The sequence below is a fragment of the Hippichthys cyanospilos genome, chromosome 10, assembly GCF_059441005.1.
Source record: "Hippichthys cyanospilos isolate Australia breed blue-spotted pipefish chromosome 10, RoL_Hcya_1.0, whole genome shotgun sequence".
NCBI lineage: Eukaryota > Metazoa > Chordata > Actinopteri > Syngnathiformes > Syngnathidae > Hippichthys > Hippichthys cyanospilos.
In genome coordinates this window covers 15,082,946-15,107,803 of record NC_142378.1, presented here as the reverse complement: position 1 = coordinate 15,107,803, position 24,858 = coordinate 15,082,946, and the positions used below count along the sequence as shown (strand labels likewise).

The 24,858-nt window shown below is 37.8% G+C and overlaps 2 protein-coding genes across 2 annotated transcripts in view; one reads left to right on the top strand and one right to left on the bottom strand.

Annotated features, from left to right (window-relative positions):
• ddah1 (dimethylarginine dimethylaminohydrolase 1) overlaps positions 1–14,171 on the top strand; it is a 57,035-nt gene extending 42,864 nt beyond the window's left edge. The window contains exons 2-6 of the mRNA XM_088426054.1: positions 568–667; positions 2,541–2,614; positions 6,313–6,432; positions 11,018–11,161; positions 13,751–14,171. Coding sequence (XP_088282180.1) covers positions 568–667; positions 2,541–2,614; positions 6,313–6,432; positions 11,018–11,161; positions 13,751–13,861 — 549 coding nt within the window. The 3' untranslated portion in view covers positions 13,862–14,171. The remainder of the gene's footprint in view (positions 1–567; positions 668–2,540; positions 2,615–6,312; positions 6,433–11,017; positions 11,162–13,750) is intronic.
• A 2,742-nt stretch (positions 14,172–16,913) lies between these two features.
• mpl (MPL proto-oncogene, thrombopoietin receptor) lies at positions 16,914–24,548 on the bottom strand. Its single transcript, XM_088426053.1, has 12 exons — positions 24,397–24,548; positions 24,194–24,314; positions 23,718–23,893; positions 23,304–23,461; positions 22,615–22,765; positions 21,366–21,480; positions 21,065–21,234; positions 19,821–19,963; positions 18,998–19,157; positions 18,241–18,322; positions 18,030–18,117; positions 16,914–17,929 (listed from the first exon to the last, which is right to left on the bottom strand). Exons 1-12 carry the CDS (start codon positions 24,500–24,502, stop codon positions 17,465–17,467), a joined length of 1,935 nt encoding a protein of 644 aa, XP_088282179.1. The 5' UTR covers positions 24,503–24,548; the 3' UTR covers positions 16,914–17,464.
• Positions 24,549–24,858: the final 310 nt, after the last annotated feature.

The window sequence follows — 24,858 nt, the reverse complement described above, 5'->3', positions numbered from 1 at the left end:
GGGCGGTCAAGAACGAGAGCAGATCAGCCATGGAGCAGCCAAACAAAGACCCGCTCGCCTCAAGGTCTCAGTTCATGTAGAGGACACGCATTTTCCAACTCAGGAACGCATTTCACAATATACCCAAATATCAGTCTTGTCATCTTTTCACTACAAATGCTGAAGGGAAAGAAAAAGGACGACGACCCGGAACGTGATGGCAGGATAGTGCGTTTTCAGTTCAAATTGATGCTGTTTTTATCTGGAATCAACACTTTATAATCTGTAAAACATACTTATGAAATTACATCATTTTTTGGCTCATTACAATGATGTCATCGCAAAGAAAGGATTTGTTTCATAGCATCTGGTCTCACAGGAACCAACTTGCTGTTAAGTAATCCAGCAAAAGCTTCAGAATGATTTTCTTCCTCCTGTTTATGACTTGTTGATTGGAACTAAACTGTATAACATTCACCGTGAAGATAACAAATGTTTTCTTGGAGCGTTTCACAGATGACTATTCCATTGATTTGTTTATCAGTAGATGATTTATATATTTTTCGGTTTGTGTCCTTGTTTATCCAGACAGAGGCAATGAAAGCTGCCTTGAAGAATCTGAATCTGAACATTGTGGAAATGAGTGATGAGAGTGCCACATTGGATGGAGGAGATGTCCTTTTCACAGGTAAAAGAAGCGTCCATATGATGCAATCAGTGTATACATCAGGCCCAAGATGCCTTTTCAAATATGGAAAGACATTCCCATTTAAGTTTCAGTTTTCATATATTTATTTGTGTGTGTGCGTGTGTGTGTGAGGAGGAGTGGTGATTGTCAATAATATGTGCCTAATATATTTGCCTATTACCCCTTTAAATTCACCTGTGTGTCATTTTTTCTTATGTTATTAGCATTTACTTGTAGATGTTTATTCATCAATAACTTAGGGATCTATTTAACACGTTAGTGACTTACGGACCCAAATTTAACAGACAAGCTGGGCAAAACCCTCCTCCACACATCTCATTGCTGATAACTTAATGTGATTATATTCCAGCCTCTTGCTTTAAGCAGATATGCCTTTGTGGCTCAAACACATATCGGGACATGGTGACTTATAACGTTTTGTGGTATGCAGGATGTGATTTTTATCACACTCGGTGGTTATGCCCAATAAGTTTTTAAAAGCTGAAAACAGAAGTTTGCGGGTTTTTTTTTTCCTCTTCTGTTTATTGTTTTTTGTTTTTTTTCTTCAACCCAAATTTGGCAGGTTACTTCACAACATTTCCATTGTGTGTGTCAAATTAAGAAATTTGTGTTTTCATTTAACAGACACTTTCACATACAGTCTTCTCTTTTCATACTTTAGTAATAGACTGGGCAGGTACAAGTTGACCAAATACATGGATAATTTGGTTTTACTGCAATCCACACATACAGTACTGTATACAGAATGTGTGCTCATGAAGGATATACAGTACTTACATATAGTCAACACGGTCAGCAATCATAGCCTATGGATCCAACGCAAGCAAACTATTCTGTGTCTGATAGTTGGAGTCCTCTGTATTTAAGCACTTTTAAAATTCCACAATCCCACATTCCACAGTGTGACCTCAATAACCCTCTGCCTCGGCACACTAAGCAAAATTTCCCCTGGACATTATCCATAGTGAAAACATTACATAGCATACTATGTCAATTAGTGTTTTACCAGAAGCAGTATAATTCCTCTGGCAACCTTAGCGTTCCCCCTGATGACAATTTGAAATCAAGAATATTTTGGTATATTAGATTTTGTCTCCAGTTCAGCGGTTAAAATGTGGGTCAATGTATTTACTGGTATGAAGCCCTACTTAATTGGATTTTCTAGACAATGGCGCTATGCTCCTGTTTCATTGGTTCACATGGCGCGGCTCAAAGGTCTTTGCAGACATAGCTCCAGCTAATGGCAAATAAAGACTCAGCGGTCATAGCGCTAGCCAATCCCAGGCATTCCGAGATCTCGTTTTGTCCCCTGCCATGTTGGCCGCATTTTTCTGTGGCCACTGCAGTGTTCAGCAAATAGTTCCAAGCAGCATTTTGTCGGTTTTGTTTTTGTTTCACAGAACCTTGTAGATTCTTCTTAGGAGATGTCATGTGCACTAAATCATCGGGGCACCAGGCCATTATAGCCACAGAAATGAAAGATGGCTCAAAATATAAAGTAGCTTGCCCATTTGCACCTAGGCATCCCACCAGTTTTGTCCATAAGAGGATTTCTGAAGTTGTAGTTTTCTGACATTGCTCAAAAAGATTTTGGACCATTCATCATAACAGAGGTGTTTGATCCACACCAAACTTTTACAAGAATGCCTTTATAGAATTTACAGATTACACCTAGTAAAAGTCATGTTGGAAAGACACCAAACTCTTCCCACTATTTGACAAGTATATAATTTTTTCAAAATGTTTGAATATGTTGAGATAAGATTAAATTATCAAGTGTATCCTCCAAGTGATGAAGGTTGAGAGTATCTTTGCTTGAGCCGCATTGATCTTTTTTTGTTCCTATCTGCAGGTAGAGAATTCTTTGTTGGCCTTTCCAAACGGACCAATCAAAGAGGAGCTGAGATCCTCGCTGATGCCTTTAAGGTCAGATAAAATGGTGCGCGGAATTGAGCAAATTATTAAAGCAAAGATATCTAGATGACCTGTGCAAAGGAAGAGAATAAGAAAGGAGAATAAGATGATTTATCCTGACATTTCTATATGCTGTTTCACAACATCAGTACCTCCATACCCTTTTTAAAATAATAATTTAGCAGATTCCATCAGACACAGGACAACGTTATTATAAGTTAGAATTGTGACCATGTGTCATTAACTTGACTCAACTTCCTATTCATGCTCCACCACGTAATCTGTTCTCTACTTTAAATACTCTTTTATCTTGTGGCTCTAGAAAATAGATGGATCAATCCTAATAAACAAGTCGCTGATTTTCAAGGAAGTTAAGATGTTTGTTGTTTGGGTCCAAACACTTCATCTACTGTAGTTGATATGAGAAATACCTATTTGGTGTATGATGAAAGAAAGTTGCCTGTTTACCTCTAAATAGTGACAAGTATAGGATGTTAAATAGAATTTTTTCCCCCTCCATTTCTGAGGTAGGAGGGAACCAAACAAAAGACTGGAAATACTGAGGTATTGACATTTGTTTTAATGTATTAAGAAGTTGCAGCTTGATAAGTATTTAAAAAAAAACAACAACCAGAAAACCTGTGTTGTGCAGATTATGCAAAAACATTTTCAAATATCCATAATTTTTATTATAGTTTTTGCTTGTACGATGAGGAAAAAATATGTTACATTAGTCCTCATAGCTAAGGCGATGACATCATTTAGTTGTTCATCTTGTTTTTTTTTTTTCCTTTATTCCATTTACCTGTCTTGCCCTCTAGTTCAATTTCCCCTTCCATTAATCTCTGCCTCTGTCAATTTCCTTTCTCCCTCTACTGTTCTCCATCAATTATGTCCCTCTTGCAGCCATGCACTTAGGCTTCTCTCTTTCCTCCCCACTATCACTTGGCTGCAATCTGCTCATGTCTTTTTCATTTTCTTGAACTTCTGTTAAGAACATTCTAACATACAAATCCATCCTATTGGCACTAATGCCCTCAAAATGTTAGTAATCCAGTAATAAAGACTTAGAATTTTCCATTATGCAAAAAGTGACTTTTGATGCTTTGAGATGATTCTGGAATTTGTAATTGACAATTGACGCAGGCACCTACCTGTTGAAGTTCGAATGTTTAAAATTTAACACTTGATTGAATTGCACATTGACACTTTTTTTTAAATCGGTCTGGACTTAAAATTGGTGTCAACATCAAAAATACCCTCACAAAATGATACTATATTGTTTTCAGGATAGTTTGAGGGTATTCAGAAACACCCACTTTTGAAGGTAAGAAAGTGTGAAGCAATGAGGCAAGTCTAATTATTTAGAATGAATGAGATGAGCTTAATTACGTTTTTAGCGTTTATTGTTGTTTTTAATATGCAAAAGTGATGTCCACAAAAGAGATGTTAACATAAATTGTGTTGCCAGTTGAGCATCTTTCCAGATGTCACGACCGATGAACATTCAGTGATTTAGACAAATTGTGTCCGGGTACTCTGCTGACATCACACCAAGTTATTGAGGCGGTTTATATTGCACAGCAGAAAAAGAGATATCACAACACTTGTAGATTATTTACTGATGATTCTGAAACAAATTGGAACATTTAAAATGGACTATTTTTTCCCGATTAAAAAACATAATAATAATAATTTAATAGTAAAACAAATCAACTTGTCTGCAGAGTCCCTTTAGACTCTGCACCAATCCATTTTTCTAGTCATTTACCCTGTCCAGGATCAATACTTGGGTGATGCATCCTCTTCCAACTGACTTTGTGACAGGATGCTAGTCAATTACAGTACTAACACAAGGGGTCAGACCACCATTCAAAATCACCCCTTTGGAGCCCTTAAATGGCATTGCTATTTTTACACTGCGGGGGGATTCTGGGATACTTTGAAAAAAGCTACGAAATCAATTCATACTCAATGAGCTATTCACCTTTCGCTATGCTTGACTGGTGAGCAGAATGGGTTATCGTTTGCCTTTCAACTCAGTTTGCCCCTGAACAGTATGACGTAAGCAATGCCAAAGATAGGTAGCTGGATGTACTTTGACTTAAAATAGTTTGTCAAATGCTCTGCTTGCGCACGAGCAATTTCAGGTAAACCCTAAACTACACGTGCACGATTCTGCAGCAAAATAACGTAATGAGGATTAAAAATTCAAAAGTTCAGCAAAGATCAGTAAACTGACCGTTGCTTTTTGTTTTTGTTTCCATCTCTCCTTTTGTAGCTCATTTTAATTCCTGCTGATGCATTTCACTGTGGTCTATACTTTCTTTCACATTTCAGCTTTATTGAAGTTTCAAACTGCCTTGAACATGTTTCAATATAGGCCAATTACTAATAAGCTAATTTAAATATTTTATTATGTTCATTCGGCATTTTAGCCCATCATGCCACGGGGTATGGCACAGGTCAATAAACTATGGGGTTATGGGAAATCAGATGCTAGTACTATGTTATATTGTATTTGCAAGTATGTTGGCTTGTATTGGCAAGTACATTTGAAATTTTGAAATATACTGTGAAAACGTTACATAACATAAATGACATACATCAAAGTATAGTTTTTAGGAAAGGATGAGTTGATATTTTCCAATAAATGCAGAGGTTTTCACATAATTAATGTTTTGCCGTATAGCATATCTGACAGACTGATTCTGAGGCCTTTCAATCCCTCTATTAATCAAAAAGAGTAGGGTTGCATTCCTTTTGGCCAGTAAATCAAATGAATCCCAAGGAAAAAAACAGAAGCTACTATAATTCTGCAGGTATAGAATACATGTTTTAAATCATGATTATTATGTAACTACAGAGAGGATAAGTACTTCAGAATGTTTTTGCATAACTGACGATGTTCTTTCCATTTATCCCCAAAGCACCGCTTTTGATCTTTAAACGTCAACAGAAATATCAAGGAAAATTGTGCAGTGTAAAAATAAGTACAAGACTGAATAAATACTACATCAATAAATTGAGAAATATTTACAACAATCTCCAAAGTTTAGATAGACATTGGGGGGGTTGATTTTGCCATTCACTCTTGTTTTGAGACCAATAATTGGCTTGCCACATTTGACTCATCTGACTAGGGACAATTATAGAGGCAACTTCATTCTGTTGTTGCACATAAACAATTTATGGCATTCATAATAATGATTCATCATGCCATCTTCATATTGAAGGACACATTTTAAAAAATATTGTAGATTGTAGAGAATTATTGTCACATGTATAGCAGGAAACCACACAGTGAAATTCTTACTCTGTTCAAATACAACATAACGTGGACGTCCCCAAGATAACACCCCAAGAAGACTACGTATTTCCACAGCCTGTACATACTGATGTATTTGTACAGTACTGTATGTACGGCATGCTATCTTCTAGTGATATACTGTCAAGGTTTATAAGATGATATGACAGATGGCGTCCTGCTCAGACGATCCAGAACTTACACCACACAGGAATTAGGATCGTCAACAAAGAAATTATATACTAAAAACAAACTAATTTGTCCTTGCATCTATGCTGGGGTGATAAATCACGTATCTCATTGACTGCCATTGATGGCTTTCACTGGGTTAGCAGTAAATAAGTTCATGTAAAAATATTTGACAAAACATATACCTGATTGTCCCTCTATTGGTGTCTTGCAGGATTATGCCGTGTCTACTGTCCCCGTGATGGAAGGGCTGCACCTGAAGAGCTTCTGCAGCATGGGGGGACCGGGCCTCATTGTCATTGGCTCCAGCGAACCTGCTCAGAAAGCCCTCAAAGTATGGAATTTATGTATGTGTGTAATGTGTTTATGGAAATGGCGTCATCTCATTGTGATGATTTTGCCAACTGTCATTATAGGAACAGTTGAATCATTGTCTTGGCAGTGTGTTTTTCTTCAACTGGCACTGCCTCTTTTTTAATTCCTTGATAGCCTCTTGGCTCAACCCTGTTGATGTGTGTTTTTCCTCTTGACCGAGTGGACAATCTCAGTCATCATTTACCAAGCATTCAAAATGCTACCTTAATCCTACATTGACAATGAATGCGGTAGGAGAAGCCAGTGGTACTTGCTGTGGTACAATATGTCATCAAATAGAGAGCTTGAATGTTACCACAGAAAAGCCTCCTGACTCGATCAAACTGCAATACAGCAATGGCAAACATTGCAGGAAAAACAGGATTTGATACGCTCTGGCTGATTCTGTTGGAAGTGTTCTGGTTCACATCGTTCAATTCCTTGCAGCTGGATAGGCAACAGTTCCCCTCAGTGCCCCCCTCAGATAAAGTTCCCATAACGCTTTCTTGCATGTGCGACAAAGACAATTTAGGTATTACTCCGTCAAAATGGCTGTTCTGATGAAGGTCATCGAAATAATAACGCTCGTGGTAGCCTCAGAACTTCACACAGCACTGTAGATCAAATGTTTAGGGACGTTGGCCCTTACAGGTATATTCATGTTTGGCTTGGTCAGATTCCCCTAGGCCAGATTCTTTCATCACATCCTTAAAAAAACAACGCTTGGCCAAGTACTACAATTATGATGAATACTAAAACACATAAAAAATAAATCTAAGTTCAACACAAGTGTTAATCAAAAACCGAGGATTTTTTTCCCCCTCTGCAGGACACATCACATTATGCAGTTTGGATTCAATTATCACTGTACCATTAATAAAAAAAAAAAAAAAAAAAAAAAAAAAAAGTCATTTGATTAAAATTGAATACACAGGGAAGTTAATACTGCAACAGCATTGTACTTCATTTAAACACAACCAAACTATTCTTAAAATGTGTGTGTGCACTGGAATAAAATTAACAATGTGCTGTGAAAGGCATTTGAACACCTGACCGAAGGTTGTATTTTTAAAATGTAATATGCATACATTTTCAAAGGTTTTTCAAAACTGTATTTTTTGTAATTGCTCTATGTATATAATAATAGAAATATGCGAGTCTATTTGCGATAATGATTAAACATCAATGATCTAGACTATAAATCTCTGGATCGTTGTAATGTGCACTGTATCCGATGTCCGTATATTCAGCCATCCCTTTTCTTAGCTGCTTATCCTCACAATCGTCATGGGCGTGCTAGAGCCTATCCCAGCTGGCATGGAACACCCTAAATTGGTTGCCAGCAATTGCAAGGCACACAGACAAAATAAACATACACGTTCACAACCACACCAAAGGACAATTTCTAGGGGTCAATATGCAATGCACCGTTTTGGAATGTAGAAGGAAATCAAAGTACCCGGAGGATACCCGCACTGGCACGGGGAAAATATGCAAACTCTAGACAGGTAGACCTGCGTACTGTCGTGCAGATATCCATAATGCCGCCTAGTAACTAATATAAGCCTAAAAATACATACGGACTAATTTTAAAGTCTTGGATCAACTCATTAAGATTCCAAAGAGTTTATCACCCCAGTAATGAGGAATAGTGATGACCAAATGTTTTCATGACAAACCTCTGGTCACACCTTACATCATCCCACATGCAGGAGTCTGTCTTTTAATGAGCATGCAATACTTTTGTGGTACGCATTATTATATAATCACTGTTCAAATACATTGGAATAGACTGTTAGAGTTGGATGGAGTAAGGATAATGAGGCACTTTTTTTTTTTTTAACCTTTTGATGAGGTTTCAAAATGGGTATCTTGTTAATTCTCAATGATCATCAGGAAAGTTATGGTTTTAACCACTGGATCTATAATAATGAAGTATAAGACTTCATGTGCTTTGTTGTTCTAAACTCATGTAAATATTTTTATAAACTTGTGCTTTCCCAAGGATGAGAATGCACATTGACCAGATGGATTTCATCATCTGTCAGTCCCTTTCACCACAATCTTCTCCCATGAAGTCATTCCCCTAAATACCATATGAGGTTGCATCACCCTCTCACTTTAGCTTATACCACCAAGCACCCCTTACTCAGCCCAGTCTCAGTTATGAGGTCACCACTGAATTCTGTTTGGGGTTCCCCTGGAGGATGTTTATACTGTGTATTACTCACTAGCATAGCACGGTGCAGTGAAGGTTTCAAACGAACTTGTGAATCACAACTAAAGAGTGATACGGCCTCAAACGTTCATTTGAAACCTTTTTTGATGAGCTATACTCACATGTGACGGTGGGGACTATATTTGGCATGTGGCACAAGGATCCCCTGCCTGTTATGTTATGTTATGTTTCCTTGAGTCAATTATAGTGGTTCCCAAACGTGGCTAATTTGATATCTAACTCCTTAATCAAACCTATGTACGGTTGATTTGACTCTCACAATAACACAACCGCCACAATAACAAAACTTGAATTTTTTTTTTAACACTTCATAGAATTTAAATTAATCTCCAAAGTTAAGCCCTCACTAATAAAATGTGTTATGGCTTGGACTGGCATTTTTTGTTTTTGTTTTTGTTACTCAAATTCCTTCCTTACACCCTAAGCATTTTTTGATTCATTTGCTTGAAGAAATATATCTGGATTTTTTTTTCCTTCTTCCCTGACTCCCCCCAATAACTTATTTGCTTTATTTGGGTGGGTCCATTAGGCTGCCCATTTACTTCTCCGTGAATTGCATGGCATTCTTCCAAATTTGAAGCAACATTATGCTCTATCCACTGCCAAGCTGTCCTTGTAGAAGCCGGCAATGACTGCATTTTTAATAGGAAACACAAATCAAGTGGTTTATACAGCTCAAAAGTGGTTTAGTCAGTGCAAAGAAACGGAACAAACAGAAATATTTATCCATAAGAATTGCGTGAAGACTTCATGCCATTTTTACAACTTGACGTAAAAAAATGTGTAGATTGAATAAATGTTGTCATTTTGCGGCATGTTGGGAACACAGCATAGACAGTGGCTGTGTCGTTATCCATCCAAACCCTTCTTATTGTAGCTTTTGTTGTATCAAAAAGCACATGTTAAACAAAAAGCAAGATGCAGTAACAACTGTGTTTTTTGGTGGAGTCAACATTTCGCCTCCCATCTACCTCTTCTAATCCCCTTGTGTGAGAGGCGGCTTTGACGGTCACGCACATGACGATTGTTTTCATTTAGCAGCCACCCCTACCCCCTAGTGACCTAGGAATCTGTCTGTTCGCACGCACAAACACACTCAAACACAGACTGTTCGGTTTCTAACACAGTGGAGTGTATTACACAAACTTATTTTTATTTCCTTCATACTTAAGGTTGCTAAAACTATAGACACTAGTTGTCCATTAAGAAAAAATATTGTACATCCTCACTCTTTAACTGAAAAGTAGTTATTATAAGATATTATAAGATATTGTGATAACTGTAAAGTTAGTTTTGATGTACAAACAAAAAATGATATACTTGATTGCTCTTTCAATTTTATCCTTATGCTGTGACCAAAGCCTTTGTAACAATGGCATGTTTCTTCTTTTATTCACTTGAAGTATGACTTGTTCCCAGAGGGGGAAAAAAAAAGTCACTTATCACAAGCCAAAGTAATTTTCGACGGGGGAAAAAAAACGTACCCTTTGAACAGCAAGCACGTTTAACGTCTGCGTTTTCTTTTGATGTCAGACACATGTTTGTTTACAAATTTGTACAATAATATGGTACAGACCAAATATGTACTACGCTGTGTATATAATGAAGACCAGAGTGAGGTTTTCCATGCTGCTGCTATAATTTCAATCACAGGCCATGGGATGTTTCATGAAAACATCTTTGCCCCATGGTAAAACACAAACCCCATTACACATGCACTTTTTTGCCTGATGCCACATTTATTGAAATCCAACACTACAAAACCCAGACATGAATCAAACTCGTATACTTTAATTATAAGTGTCCTTCCATCAGAACACAAATCATCCTAACACATTTTTTTGTGTTTTGAAATAAATGTTTGATTGTCTTTCTGTCTGTTAGTGCACATGCACACACATACACACACTTTTTGTCTCAGTGGTATCCGTCCATACATGTTCTGATGTTCTGCTCATAAACATGGAGACACCTGCTTCTCCTCTTGTCATAACATCCTCACCCATGACCATCCCCCACCCCCAATTCCCATTTGCATCATGGGAGTCATCCCAATCTCTGTTCTGCTCCTCCCAACCCACCTTCACCACTTGATTACATAAATAATATGACATCTGCTGAAGAAGAATGTCTGCTCCTGCGTTCTCCATTAATGACCCCCCCCCCCCCCCCTCCTCCACCCAGACCTTTGAGTGGTTTCGCAGACGTAGTGTTTTGGCCTTGATTTATTTATTTTTTCCTCACTGTCTGTCTTAGGCCGGAGAATTTGTGCAGACTCTTGATGGACTGTTATCTATTTGTGTTAATGTCCTTGGTGTGTTTCCAGATCATGCAACAGATGAGTGATCATCGTTATGATAAACTGACAGTGCCTGATGACCATGCTGCCAACTGCATCTACATGAACCTGCCCAATAAAGGACAGGTGCTTCTGCACTGTACGGTGGAGGATTATCCAGAAAGTGTGAAGGTAATATTTAAGGATGCACCAAAAATCTAAATTAACGTACTCCAGTTTTTTGTACAGTAAAACAAAGATTTTGTTCTTGTTTTTTTTAATCATTGACATTCTAGCATATAGAATGGAAGACAGAAGCCTTATTTGATTAGGTATTGTAAACATAAGTGACCAGATGGACCGTTTGTTGTAATGAAGTAAAATCCAAATATATCTGCTTTTATAGATTCATAGAAAATCCAGAATATTTAAACATTTGTTGTTATTAAGACTTTTTTAGTTGAAAAGATCCAACTTTGTTTGAATGCGCCGCATACATAGTTGGTGGCTTGTACTAATGCTGTAGACTTGCGCTGTATTATACAATGACAGTATGATTGATTATTTTTTTAGGACCCTTAATCAGTTATTGCAAGTGCATTGTTTAATTTTTTTCGTTTTTTAAATATTTATTCATTTGATATGATTGAAATTGAATTATCTGCTGAATGGACCCAAATGAGTCCCTGCCACAACATCACACAGTATGTTCAATTGCCAACAGATGGCAAATATGTAATTATTATTAACATCAAAATGAGATGATGTAAATAGAACCAATGCCTACTAATTAACAGACTGCTCATTTGAAGTGTTGGTCTCTTTTCATGACACTGCCAAGGTCTATAATGCTATCGTGCATATGTTGTTCAACTTCTGACACGAAGGCTTCATCGTTCATTCTCTTGCATTCCGTTTTGAGTTTTGCAATGTGTACAAACATACAACCAATCATACAACTGAAAACACTCTAACTTACTACAATAGAAATAGAGTTAGAGACCGCAGTGTTAGCTTAGGCTTCTTTGGAACATAAGCAGATGGGTGACTTTTTCTCTGTGACCTTTTTCCTGGCTGTGAATTTCTATCTGCGCCCTGGCATACTTATCTAGTTGAAACCAGTCAAACAGAAAAACACTCCACGCCTGTGTTGATCTTTCTGGTATCCAATAAATAGTTCATCTGAGATCATGCAGTCTTTTGGGACATTACTAATACAGTATTGTTAAAATCCATTCATTCACAAATTGACCTACTATGACCGTACATACTTTGTGGTTTTCCACAATAGTTAATTTTTGCTGTATTATTGTTTTGGCCTATTAGGTGTGTGTGTGTGTGTGTGTGTGTGTGTGTGTGTGTGTGTGTGTGTGTGTGTGTGTGCGTGTGTGTGTGTTTGAAGGTGCTGGGGATCTAAAAAACTTAAAAGAAGAATCCCATGAAATTTAATCCAGTTGTCTGCAGCAGACATGTACAGAACTTAGACCTCAAAATGTACTCGGTGGTTAAAACCCCAACCCTGCTAGTTATTTTTAGAAGGAAGAATTCCGAAAAATGAGCGTATTTGGATTGAGATCCGCGGCAAAGAGTCAGTTTTTCTCCCAGAAGATAAACTGAAAAGACTCACCAGGAGCATGAAATCTATTTTCTCTAACATTCTTTCAGCTTTGGTAACGCCTTGAGAGACCATCTGGCATCATAAGAAATGAATATTTCTACCATGATCCAGTTTTACAAAGTTCAGACCTACCAGGAATTTGATGGATGTGTAGTATAAAAAGTGGAAAAATATTAGTGGTGGATACACATAAGCAGTAAAATACCAGCTTTTCTGCAATGCCGTTGCATGCTTGTCATACAGCTGAGCTAAAAATTAATGTAACCTATATGACACAAAAGACTAGTGTTCCTCCAGCATTGCTTTGAAAAATTATTCCCTGTTGTCAGTTTAAAAAGCTTGTATCCATGAGTTGCTAAGCTCGTGATACAAGCTTACAAACTTACAAACTTTTGCCATGGAAACATGACAAATCGCTTGCATCAATTAGCTCCATGTTAAATAAAACGATTCCAGACTACACTGAGAAGTAATGAAATACAAAGACGAGGGCTCAATGTGTTGGGCACACTTGGGGAGAAGTAAAGCGGCTTGCTAACAATAGTTTGATGCAGAATCCGAATGTCATGCTTAGTCTGACTCACACAGTCCAACCTAAGGTTGCGTTAAAGTTGGTGCTTTATTAGGATAAGAATTTTCAATTCAGAGAGGTATTATTGCATCATCATCATCAACCAAAGTGTTAAAAAGAAAAAAAAAAACAATAGATCCTCAGAACAATAAGTGGCCACATAACATGAGTGCTACCCAGTGTGGTGCGATGTAATTCTATACTTCTACAGAGTGAAGCAGCAAAATTTATATTCAATGAAATCATTGCATTCACCCACCAGTTTTCTTAATCATTGATTTTGCTCGTTTAGATTGTACATTATAATCTTTTATACATTTCCCAGATAAAGTTATTCATCCATTCATCCACTCATCCATTTTCTACAGCCGCTTATCCTCACAAGGGTCGCAGTTTTGCTGGTGCCTATCTCAGCTGACTTTGGGCAGTAGGCAGGGAACACCCTGAACTGGTTGCCAGCCAACTCACACCATTCATGCTTAAGGACAATTTAGTATGTCCAATACTGCAATGCATATGTTGGGTGTGTGGGAGGAAGTCGAAGGATAAAAATAACAGCGGTAGTATAATTAGTTGTATTTTCTGTCCACAGGTGTTTGACAAGTTGAAAGACTACATGCTGATCCCCGTGTCCAACAGCGAGAAAGTGAAAGTGGACGGCGCTCTAACGTGCTGTTCTGTGCTCATCAATAAAGTCAGATAATTGAACACAGCATCTGTCATAAGAAACAGATTCTAAGACTCGGTGAAACAGTCATTGTCACTGGATAAGTAGATTTGGCATTTTTGTTGTCGGGAAAATAATTATATTGGGGCAGATACATTTTCTTGCTCCCAAAGTTGACAAAGTTTTCTTTAATGAATCAGGAACGAAATATTTCCGATTCGGGTTCCGTCACTGAAGTTAAAGATGCAACACTTTTTGTCATCGTTGTTCTTTAATTCATTTTCAAATCTAATTCATAATGACTGTGGATTATATAACATTGCTCTAATAAATCACTGGAAGCCTGTATGTATAGTTTGCCTTGATTTGACATACTGTATGTTATATTTCAACACTGTTTAGACTGTGCTGCTTCTCAGCTTGGCTGTGAGTGAGAGCTGAGGAAATGACATCAGGAGGTGATGCTTGCGTATGGGCAGGCAGGCAGTGATGAAGCATGGAAAGAATTTGGTTTGTTCTGTTCAGAGGAAAGGCTTGCGACGCCACTAAACATTTACGCTTAAACTTGCTCCATCTTCCTCTCCCTCACCTACAGTGCCATTATCTGTTGACTCATAGACCTGTGCTATCACACAGTCTGGCGAACACTCTTAAAAGTGTGACAAGTGTAAGGAGTTGTGGCTGCAACGGCTCAAGTACAAAATGAAAGCATCGCAAGCAAGAGTCATTCTCTAATTGTTACTCTGCAACTGTTTGCCCAATGGGTGAGCAGTTTTTATGACCCTGGCTAATTATTTTGTCTGAAACAGGCATTCAGTAGCTCCTCACTATAACACTTTTGCCCTGCCGATTCGAATTAAATGGTTTCTTTTTAGTATTACATTTAGCCTCTATGGCTTTTTTCCACTATGGTGAGAACCACTTGATGTGTTCACTTTGTTTTATTTTTATTTGTTTTATGTATGTGGATGTTTTTGTTTGAAGTTTGTGACAGATAAAGGCACTGGTATTTTAGTAAGTGAAAATAGGATTCAATCTAATTACATAATAAAATAACACCTAACATTCAACGGAGTTGTTTTCCTGACTTAATACTTGCACTATTGATACTGAAGTTGGGCAATCAATATGTCATAACACTATGTTTTTTTTTTTTGGTTTGGTTCATTAGTGATGACAAGACCTGCAATAAGTGGGTCGCGACAGTTAAAAACGTATCCAAAACATACTGCTGCTATCTAGCGGCAAGAAAATAAAACTGCAGAAAAGTCACAGAATCGTTAGGCAGTTACGGAATAAATACAGTAAATTAAGACAGGATTTACTGCACAGGTGATGGAGAGATACATAATGATAAACAAAGACGATTACTGAATAAATATAGGTTCCAGGGATTAATTTTACAAAAAAAAGAAAACTGCACATTTCTCTGTTTTAGTCACAAATGTATTAGATCCAGAAAACCATAACCGTGCAATGTAAATAAACTGCATTGGTGGCGAATACAACAAAATATTTAAAAAACTTATATAAATACATGTAGATATAAAAACCTTTATTAAAAACGAACCTATGCAAATATTCAGTGCACTACTATATTGCTACGTGAAAAACTCAAGGCAGTCGTGATTTTTCAATCATCTTCTGCCCTCTAGTGGCTTTATATTCATAACGCAGCAGTGATGTTTAACTGATTTAGCTGATATCTGTACTGTATACAGGTAAATGTATGCTGTATATTACGCTCATATAATAAAATTTAAATGGTCAAAATTAAACTCCCCCTTGCCATAAAAGGAAAAAAACGGGGTGGCCATAGGACGAAAATACATCAGCAGCATGAAGAGCACAATCTGCTTATTTGTGGAAGTAGAAACAGGAGGAGCAATGTCTAAGGTTTTCAAAGTGACCTGCAGCAAGTCACGCGTTTGCTTTTCCTCAAAGTGCCAGCAACAGACTCTGTACCAAAGCTTGGCATCCTCAAGTGGAAGCTCTGTTCAATCTAAAACGGTGGTGCCCCTGAATTTCAGGGTTGGCTGATAGATGGTTGAAGAACCCTTGTGCGCTCAATAGTTGAAAACAAAGTACATGCAGCAACCATTACTCTGGAGATACTCTGGAGCATCGGTGTCAAAGTCAAGGCCCGGGGGCCAGATCCGGCTCGTCACCTCACTTTTTGTGGCCCTTGAAATGCTGATTTGACTTCAGGTTTCTGACCAAAATACCAAAATTGCAAGTTGTCTTTAACTTCTATAAATTTGGGGGAAGAAAAACAAACATTTTCTTATTCTCCAAATCTCTTTTGAACAGTTTTTGCTGGCTTCTGATATCAAATCTTGGTAAATGTGTGATCAACACACTTAAAATGTATTTGAATAAACAGTCATTCCGGCCCTCTGACACAAACTATCACTACAATGCGGCCCAAAATAAAAAATTGTTTGACACCACTGCTCTGGAGAATGTTCCACTGCCATATACATCCTGCCAACATGACCAGTGTGGCAATGTGTCACTGATGATCCAAGGTGGTCATGGCATCAAGAGGGCTGCACAGACTTGATAACATGACTGCTGTTAGGTGCTATTGTCAAAGCATATGCTATTTTTTTTTTAATTTATTTCCATTCAAAACCGTTTTAGGACACCAGTGCAAGTGAAATATCTGCTCGTGAAAGGTTCACTATATTCCAGCCCATTCGAACACATCTAATGTGTAAATATATTTCAGACTAACAACTCAAATTGTTGCGCACTTGTCAAACACCATCTTAAAAGGACAGTGTAAGATTTCGACGTTTTTCTTTCAAAATGATTAAATGCTTATAAATTTAAAAAAAAAAGACTTCCATTTAAATGTGTTCTTAACGACCAAAAGTATGTTTTAATTATAATAGTAGGTCTAGTTATTAAATTATATTACATAGGGGGTGGCATGCCTCCGGAGGCTGCCAATGGACAATAGGTAAATGCAGCACCTGCGTATGAAAAACGCTCTAAATCAGCCTAAATGATCCGTGATGGAAAACCGTCTAAATCTTACACAGTCCCTTTAAGTGCTACACAATAACCAGCTCTCAATCTGGAAACATTGGTACTGCTGCCTCTTATAAGATACTTATTTGTACATTCATACATTTTAGTTTTTATACTGCGGAATGTCTGTGGCTGGACGATGAGTTCGTAAAAAAGCAGTTACAGCGTATGAATTTAACTTCAGCTGATGGTGCTTAAGGGGATCAGTAGAACTTTAAAAAAAAAAAAAAAATCCCAAAGCATCACGGTCAAGAACGCAAGGCTGCAGATGCTGCCAATTGCATTCACCACCATACTAAGTGCCAATGGACATTGTGTTTCGGAGTGCAAGATAAAACAGTTATCATACGCTGTGCACAAAATTTAGGGGAAAACAATTTCTTCAACTGCCATTCACTTGCAGCCCAGTAAACTTGATGTTTGACATCTAAAGCTGTCATTGGCAGATTTGCAAAGAAGGAGTTAAAATATGACTAGAATATACAATGTAAAAAGTGAAGAGAGTGAATGCTTATCCAAGGAACTATTGCTGCGAGCTCAGAGCTACACTGTATTTTGGCAGGTATACATTGGAAATTTGCTTCACTGGTTATGGTGATCCAATTAGCTGCAGGATAAGTTTGTATAGAGGTTTCCCGTCCCTTTTTGTCCTGTGTCCTTGTCATGTACTCCACTAAAGGCTGTCCCTGAGAGAGGCAAGTAGGAATGGTTTATGAAGTTGGTATCCAAACAATCAAGGACACAGCAAGAGTGACATGTTTTTGGAAGAAGCTCTCCCTCCATCGCTGGTCCTCTTATCTCCCCAAGCTGCTCGCAGACATACTTGTTTCCTGTTGAACAAATAATGACACACTCTCTGTTCAGAGTCACATAGTCTGGAAAGAGTTTGAGTTCTGTTCTAGGGTTTCCCTCTTCCTGGTTTCCAGTGTGGTGGCCCTGCTCTGATGACAGAAGCTGCGAACATTCCTGGCATGTTTTAGTCATTCCGGAGACCTCATCCTGAGACATGACCTCCACTATAGAGGAAGTCACTTCTTCAAAGTATTGCTTTGCAGTAACTGGCGGGTCCTGTGATTGGAGTACAAAAAATGTATATATCGTATATTTCCCAAGGCATGGAATTCCACAATGTAGACTATTCAAAGTGCGCATATGATTTCTATATTACCCATTTTTGCAAGTTGAGCTCACTCAGAAAGCCTTGAAGGACCTTGTCAAGGTTCGGCACTGGTGGCCAAAACCATTGCTTGATCTTGCTATGAACAGCATCACAGAAATTCACATATTAATGTAGTGTACAGTTTATTGTAATATTACCCAATTTAAGTACTAAATATCATATTGAAATTCATAGTGGAAGATAAAATGTGAATTCTTACCGGAAGTAAGTAAACCCCAATATTATGAGGATAACAGCAGTTACTAGCAGTGTGGCAGGGATGCAAGTCATTAGCAAAGAGTCTGTAAAAGTCACAGCATTGTTTCATATCGCTGTCTAAAGCAGTGTTTCTCAATTATATTTTACAAAGCCTCCCCTAGAAAAGCGAACCCCCCCCCCACACACACACAACACTGCGACTATAAACATGCTTATTTTCCATAAAACTTGTATAAGTATACCTGAAACTGCATCCTTTTTAACATTAACAAAAGAAAGTAATATAAATCAGCTTTCAACAACCAATAACTTTTTTACAGTGTTTATATGGCTTACAGGTTAGTCTAAAACTAAAAAAAAAGTGCATCAAAATGCCTGAAAAAAAAGAGGCAAGTGCTTATTTTGGTTGGATGGATGGACGGACGGACGGACGGATGGATGGTCTCAAGTAATAGCTAAACCATAGGTGTCGAACTCCAGTCCTCGAGGGCCGGCATCCTGCATGTTTTCTGGTTTTCTTTCCCCAACACACCTGATTCAAATGATTAGCTCATTAGCAAGCTCTGCAGGAGCTTCAAAATGATCCCAATCATTTGAATCAGGTGTTTTTGAGGGAAAAGGTTCGAAAACTTGTAGGATATCGGCCCTCGAGGCCTGGAGTTCGACACCTGTGAGCTAAACTAATCACTTTGATCACAGCCAATCAATGCTGCCTAAAAGCTTACTAGGCCACAGGCAATGCTGTAGACGGTGCTTACCTATGTCAGCCGGAGTTTTCCCGGTGAGAACGTCGGACCATTCACTCCATTGACCAGAATAAACGTATCCGTTTGGTTTAGTTCTTACTTTCACTCTGTACTGGATACTTGGGGGAACCTCCAGACATGTGCCAGTTACTGGGCCCTTGGGGGAAATGAACTGGGGAAACACATTGATCTTGACTTTCCAAATATGTGAGTTAATTGAGTAGGTTATTACTCAGGGTAAAACATACAGTCAAAAATCTTGATTCAATTTGTCACTCGGTTTAAGTTTACCAGTTCTAAATACAATGCATGAAAATGTGTAGAGATTTCAATGATGTTCTGCATTGTATCTGTTTACAGGTGAAAACTGAACACGTGCACGCGCTACTGCTACGTTGCTTTCCCTATATGTACAACGGTTAAAGCAATATAACTTATTCACAGTAGTTGGGTTGTGGTAAGGTTGATTTATCCTTTGTTAAGATATCTTGCGTGGTTTTGGGCATGTGTTTTTGCTAGGTGATATATTGGTGCAGCTTTATGTTAGGGGACCAAGCTAATCTTGCCAATACTGACTAGCGTGCATTCGACTTGCTTGTGGTGCTGAGCTGTATCTGCGTCCCAAAAACTTTAGCTCACCGGTGGTGCTCTGCTTTGACAACTGAGAAATGTATTTGAGAAATGCCCTACTCCCCAACATTTTCCTCCTTTTTTTTTTTTTTTTTTTTGTCTAGGTAATTTAACACTGAATGCAATTGGAAATGTAGAATGCAGGGTAATGGTTGTGAAAAACAACACAAGGTGAGTATGAAACATATAAAGCATCTCATCTTACCAGCCATGCTATGCTCGCTCTGATTTGGCAGCCAACTTCATATTGCAGGTGGGATGACAGAGAAGTGAGAGGAGCTTCCCACTTCAAGCACAATTTATCTTTTTCCAGTGATCCCCTCAGATGGGCTGGAGGGTCTGTTTTAACTAAAATCAAAAGGTACACTCAACTTTATACAGAGTCATGATATAGTGTACACTTAAAGAGAAGTTGATATATTTATAGTATTTTCTGCACTATAAGTCGCACCGGATTATGAGGTGCACCTTCAATCAATGGCCTATTTTAAAACATATTTAGGGCACATTATTATAAGGCACACAAAATAGAAGCTAAAGTAATCGCTGCTGTTGCGTTATGCATCCACTCGACAGAGTTGTGCTAAAGAGGATGTCAACAAAACAATCAGATGAGGTAGTCAAAATTTATTAACAATCAGAAATTATGATTAAAGATGATTTGTGGGAACTATCTGAAGAATGGTGGAAAATACCTCTTGATTACATTAAAAGTCTGTTTAGAGCAATGCCAAGATGAATCAAGAAAGAGTTCAAAAGAATATACTGTAATTATGATTCAATTATATATAGAACTTAAAATGTTTAATCAAATTGCACCCTTAAAATATATTTTGTCAATTTAATAACAGTTTATGAATTCATTTTATAAAATCACGCTTTCTTGGACAAAATTTTGTCAAAAAACTTGACAAAAAATTGTACCCATTTAAATTGCTTTGAACCTGGACACGGCGTTATATAAAGTTTAGTTGTAAAAGATACATTTATAACTGAAATGCAGAGGTAAAAATTGAAGAATTTACATAGCAATTAAGTTATTTTAATTTTTTCGTTCCCCCCCTCAGAATGAAGTCGCTGTTTATGCACTGCATAAGGTGCACCAGATTATGAGGCGCACTGTCAGTTTTTGAGAAAATGGAAGGCTTTAGGTGCACATTATAGTGTGGAAAATACTTTTTTTTTTCCTTAAACAACTCAAACTGTTTAAATGTTTAAACTGATTAAATGTGACAACACTTGTCAGACTACAAGTCTAAAGCTTTATTTTCTCATCACTATATTAACTAGTTACTGTCAGATCTCTTATGCTAAACATTGAATTTACGTTTCAGTCAAAGTGCTGGAAAAAAAAAATCAATGAGAACAATTTACTGTATGTTCCATTATCCTAAGCTAAAACACATCCAACTTGTCAATAAAATCAAATAAAAAATGTAATTGACTTACTAATGTTTTTCAGTGTGAACTCTTGGGTGTAAAATGTTCTGCTGAGTGGAACAGCAGCGGCGCTGACTTTGACTCTGACTTTTCTGGATTCATCTCCTCGAAAACTGCACTGCTCAGTCAAATTCCGGTCAGGCATACATTCTGTCCAATCAGTCCAACCCAAAGATTCGCTAGAAAAGATTTATATAAGCAAAACACAGGAGGGAGTGCCACGTTAATGTTTACGTTGGTCCAAATAAATAAATGTTGTATTAAGGCGGCTCTACGCGTATTGACTGAATGATAGGATTTAAACTGCTACCTGAGCTGCTGCTTATTGAAAAGTGTGCAAACATTTGGTTGGCCGTATCTGCTGCTGTTCCACTGACAGGTAATTATTTGTAGATCAGACGTGTAGCACATAAGTGAAATGTCATCTGTAGAGAGAAGAGGCTTACTTTTGAATGATTGTAGAACAATTCATCTGCTCTGGGGATTTGTCCACAGTTATCTACACATCTATGAGTTAATGTTTCTCTACTGGTATCTAAACATCTATGTGTTGAAGAACTCCTTGGATTTACTGTAATCCAGGTTGAGGTGGCTCACAATTAAGATTTTCAGATACGTTCTCAAAAGTGTTCACAGATTTCAGATAAAAGCTTGACTTAGATGCAACAACTAAGGTTGTTTTGGGTAAAGTCCGGCTATTTGCAAAGTTTGAGGAAAAGGGCTCTGCCCAAAATCTATGCACCCCCAAGGCCAAAATTATTCATACATTTAAAGGGCTATCACACTGGTGTGGCTCGGTTTTCCTCTCTTTACTTTTGTCACTTGAGTAGTGAAACTACTTTCAATTTTATCCATTTGTTATTGCCAATCAGCACATAACATAACGGACATGCTATTTGTACTCAGGGTTATAATATTACAATATAAGTAACCAGCATAAGTGTGAGTTAGTTTTTCCTTGAGTTGTGCCCACGCGTGTCACTGCCCAGGTGCGTATTTTCATTCGTTTGTTGTTTACTAAACAGTGATGTTGTCGTGATATCTCTGCAAAAGTAGATGCATTTATTCATTTATTATAATGGTGGTGAGTTGCATATGCCGCCGATCACTGGATATTGGGATGTCAACAACGGCTTCTTACGATAACTTGGGAGTCCCATCGTCTATGATTGATTGACTGAATTAATATAAACATACATATCAAGATATTTGAAATAATTCTGTGGAAAATATAAAATGTTATCTATACAGGTCAGTACAATGGAAAAATATGACCTTTTCTTTCTCGCCCAGGGTAAAAGGGCATGTGCATGAAGTATCTGTGGTGACTGTGCACATGCCTGTCAATTTCTGATTCTGGCACATGTTCTTTTCCAGCCTGACACAGTGATCGTTTGCACATTTTCAATTCCTTGAAGTTCGAAAGAGATTCGATCACCCCCAAAATCCAGTAACTAAAGTGCACATGTCATTTTATGTTTCTGATCTAATATTCAGCCAGTTATTTTGTAAATGTGTTAATAGGATCACATTTCTGTATTCCCTCTTGATTTACACACCTGCACTTTGTGGCGCCACATCCCTCACAGGTTCTGACCAGTGGCTCCAGTGTCCTGCACTCTCAACATTGGCACACTTGACTGCAACCTGGACTTGGACCTCTTCTCCTGCTACTACAGACATCACTGAGTTATCACACATTACGATTCCCTGTAAAGGCAAACAAACAATTTAGGGTGGAGAATTTAGACACTCAAAAGCCATTTTTCCATGTTAAAATTCCTTTCACATGTATTTATCAGGTCTGGCAGTTTCAGAAAAGTTAGATTGAGGCCTATTTTCTATTGTGCTTTGGTTTCCCTATCTATAACAGTTCCCAGGTGTCTGACTAAAACGTCTCTGACCTTTTTTGAATGCAATACTCAAAGGGCACTTAACATACATGTTTGGAATTACACACGATTAGGGAAGTTAGGATTAGGAAATTTTGGCAAGTGCAAAAAAGCACCTGCTCATCTCCCTGAGACATGCGCAGCAGATGGAATGAGAGACAAGCACTCACTTGAAGATCTACTGTAATTTCGTTAAAGGTCACTTCATCACAAAAGACAAACTTTCACTAACACTTTTTGGGAAAGATGGCTACTCTAATTTCTTGGTTGTGTAATTTAACACACGCTTCAGAGACCCATCTATTTGTGCATTTAAATAAAGATTTTTTTTAGTATTTTATAATACTTGTTAGTACCTCTTTGGTCCTCTCTCCAAGCCCTTTGGAGGTGTATCGGATCCTATATCTCAAGTTATCCTCCCAGTATTTAGGCACATTTGTGAGGCATGAAACCTGCAGCTGTCCAGGTATGCCATTTTGATGTAGAGACACATTGAAGGGGGCATCCAACAGAACTAAACAAAAAACAAACAGAGTTACGGAAAGTAGAACAATTCTTAGTCCACAAGCATTTATATAGACATTTGAAATTTGGAATCAAGCCACTCTACACTACTAGACAACTGGATTATGATTTTTACTTATGAACAAGCCAGTCATGTAACCTGCTGGAGCCTGTGTGACAATGGCACACGGGCAATATTAAAATTAACAATATAAAATGAATTGAATAGACATAAAGGGACAAGGTGAAGGAAATGTATTTCTTACTGTGATCTTCTACACTGACGATGCGACTGTAGATTCTGGTGTTAGTGTTGAGCTCCACCACTTGAAGGTGTATATCCACAAATGTGACAACATCCAAATAAGGAAATGAGCATATGTGGAGCCACGTTCCTTCTTTTGTTCTCTCGGCCATCAATTCACATCTTTTCTCCGTGGATCTTGAACATGATGAAATCCATAATTGCTGCATTTTCTTGTATTAGTATCATAACAGTGAATTGGCAAATAAAACATACACTGTACATTTTTACTATGTGTGTGTATGCAGTAAGTCTACTGTCAAAACAAGCTTCAAGATGAAAATTTCATCAAATTAAAAACAATAATGACATTTATTGGTTAATGCTATTTATGAAAAGCCTTCTAATTTATAATAGCACTTGATAGGAAGCAGTCAATTCTTTGATGATAATAAGTCAGCAGGTAATGGACCCAATCAGTCTCTTTAGGAAACATACTCGCCAATGCTGTAGAACAAATCATAAGTCTTGTTGTGTGGGGTTTCAAAGAAGCAGGTGAAATCCTTTTCTGTCCTTGTGAAACATTTTGGATCATCTTCTTCCTTCAGGAGAGAAATATCTGCCCCCAAAATGATTACGGTCAACCAGGAAAGGTAGTTACACAATATATTTTAGCATATATTTTTGATATTATTTCTTACCATCTTGTGTAAGATGATTGCCAGCCATATTGCAACATATCCAGTGCACACAAAGTACTTGCATCCATGTGCTTAAGAGTATCTTCCTCATGTTGTTCAATTTCATGAAGAATTGAGGTACAGTAGTTTGATAAACCTGCCAATCCCAACAGTAAAACCACCACGTCTGTACTGTATGTGATGGTTGTCATGTCAAGAGTGTTTAGACTCAAAAGGGTCTGGAGGGGTGGGGTCAACCGGTCTAATGTGACAAGACGGAACTTGTCTGCGTGTGAGCGCATGGTCCCTGCATGTGTGGTAAAGCAGTAAGTGCTTCAACAGTATAATAAAAGTTGCCATGCAATCACATTTAAGTAAACAAGCACCATAATAAATTGCAATTTTTAATGTTGACAATAACGTTACCTATGAAGGGTTTGAGAATATAACATAAAGATGATTGATTGGCGTTGGTATATATAT

Coding starts and splice junctions, on each gene's coding strand:
- mpl (XM_088426053.1), bottom strand. CDS start 24,502: ATGAAATTGAACAACATGAGGAAGATACTCTTAAGCACATGGATGCAA. Junction 19,964..21,064: donor GTTCACACTGAAAAACATTA/GTAAGTCAATTA, acceptor TTTTGATTTTAG/TTAAAACAGACCCTCCAGCC. Junction 17,930..18,029: donor AGCTCAACTTGCAAAAATGG/GTAATATAGAAA, acceptor CTCCAATCACAG/GACCCGCCAGTTACTGCAAA.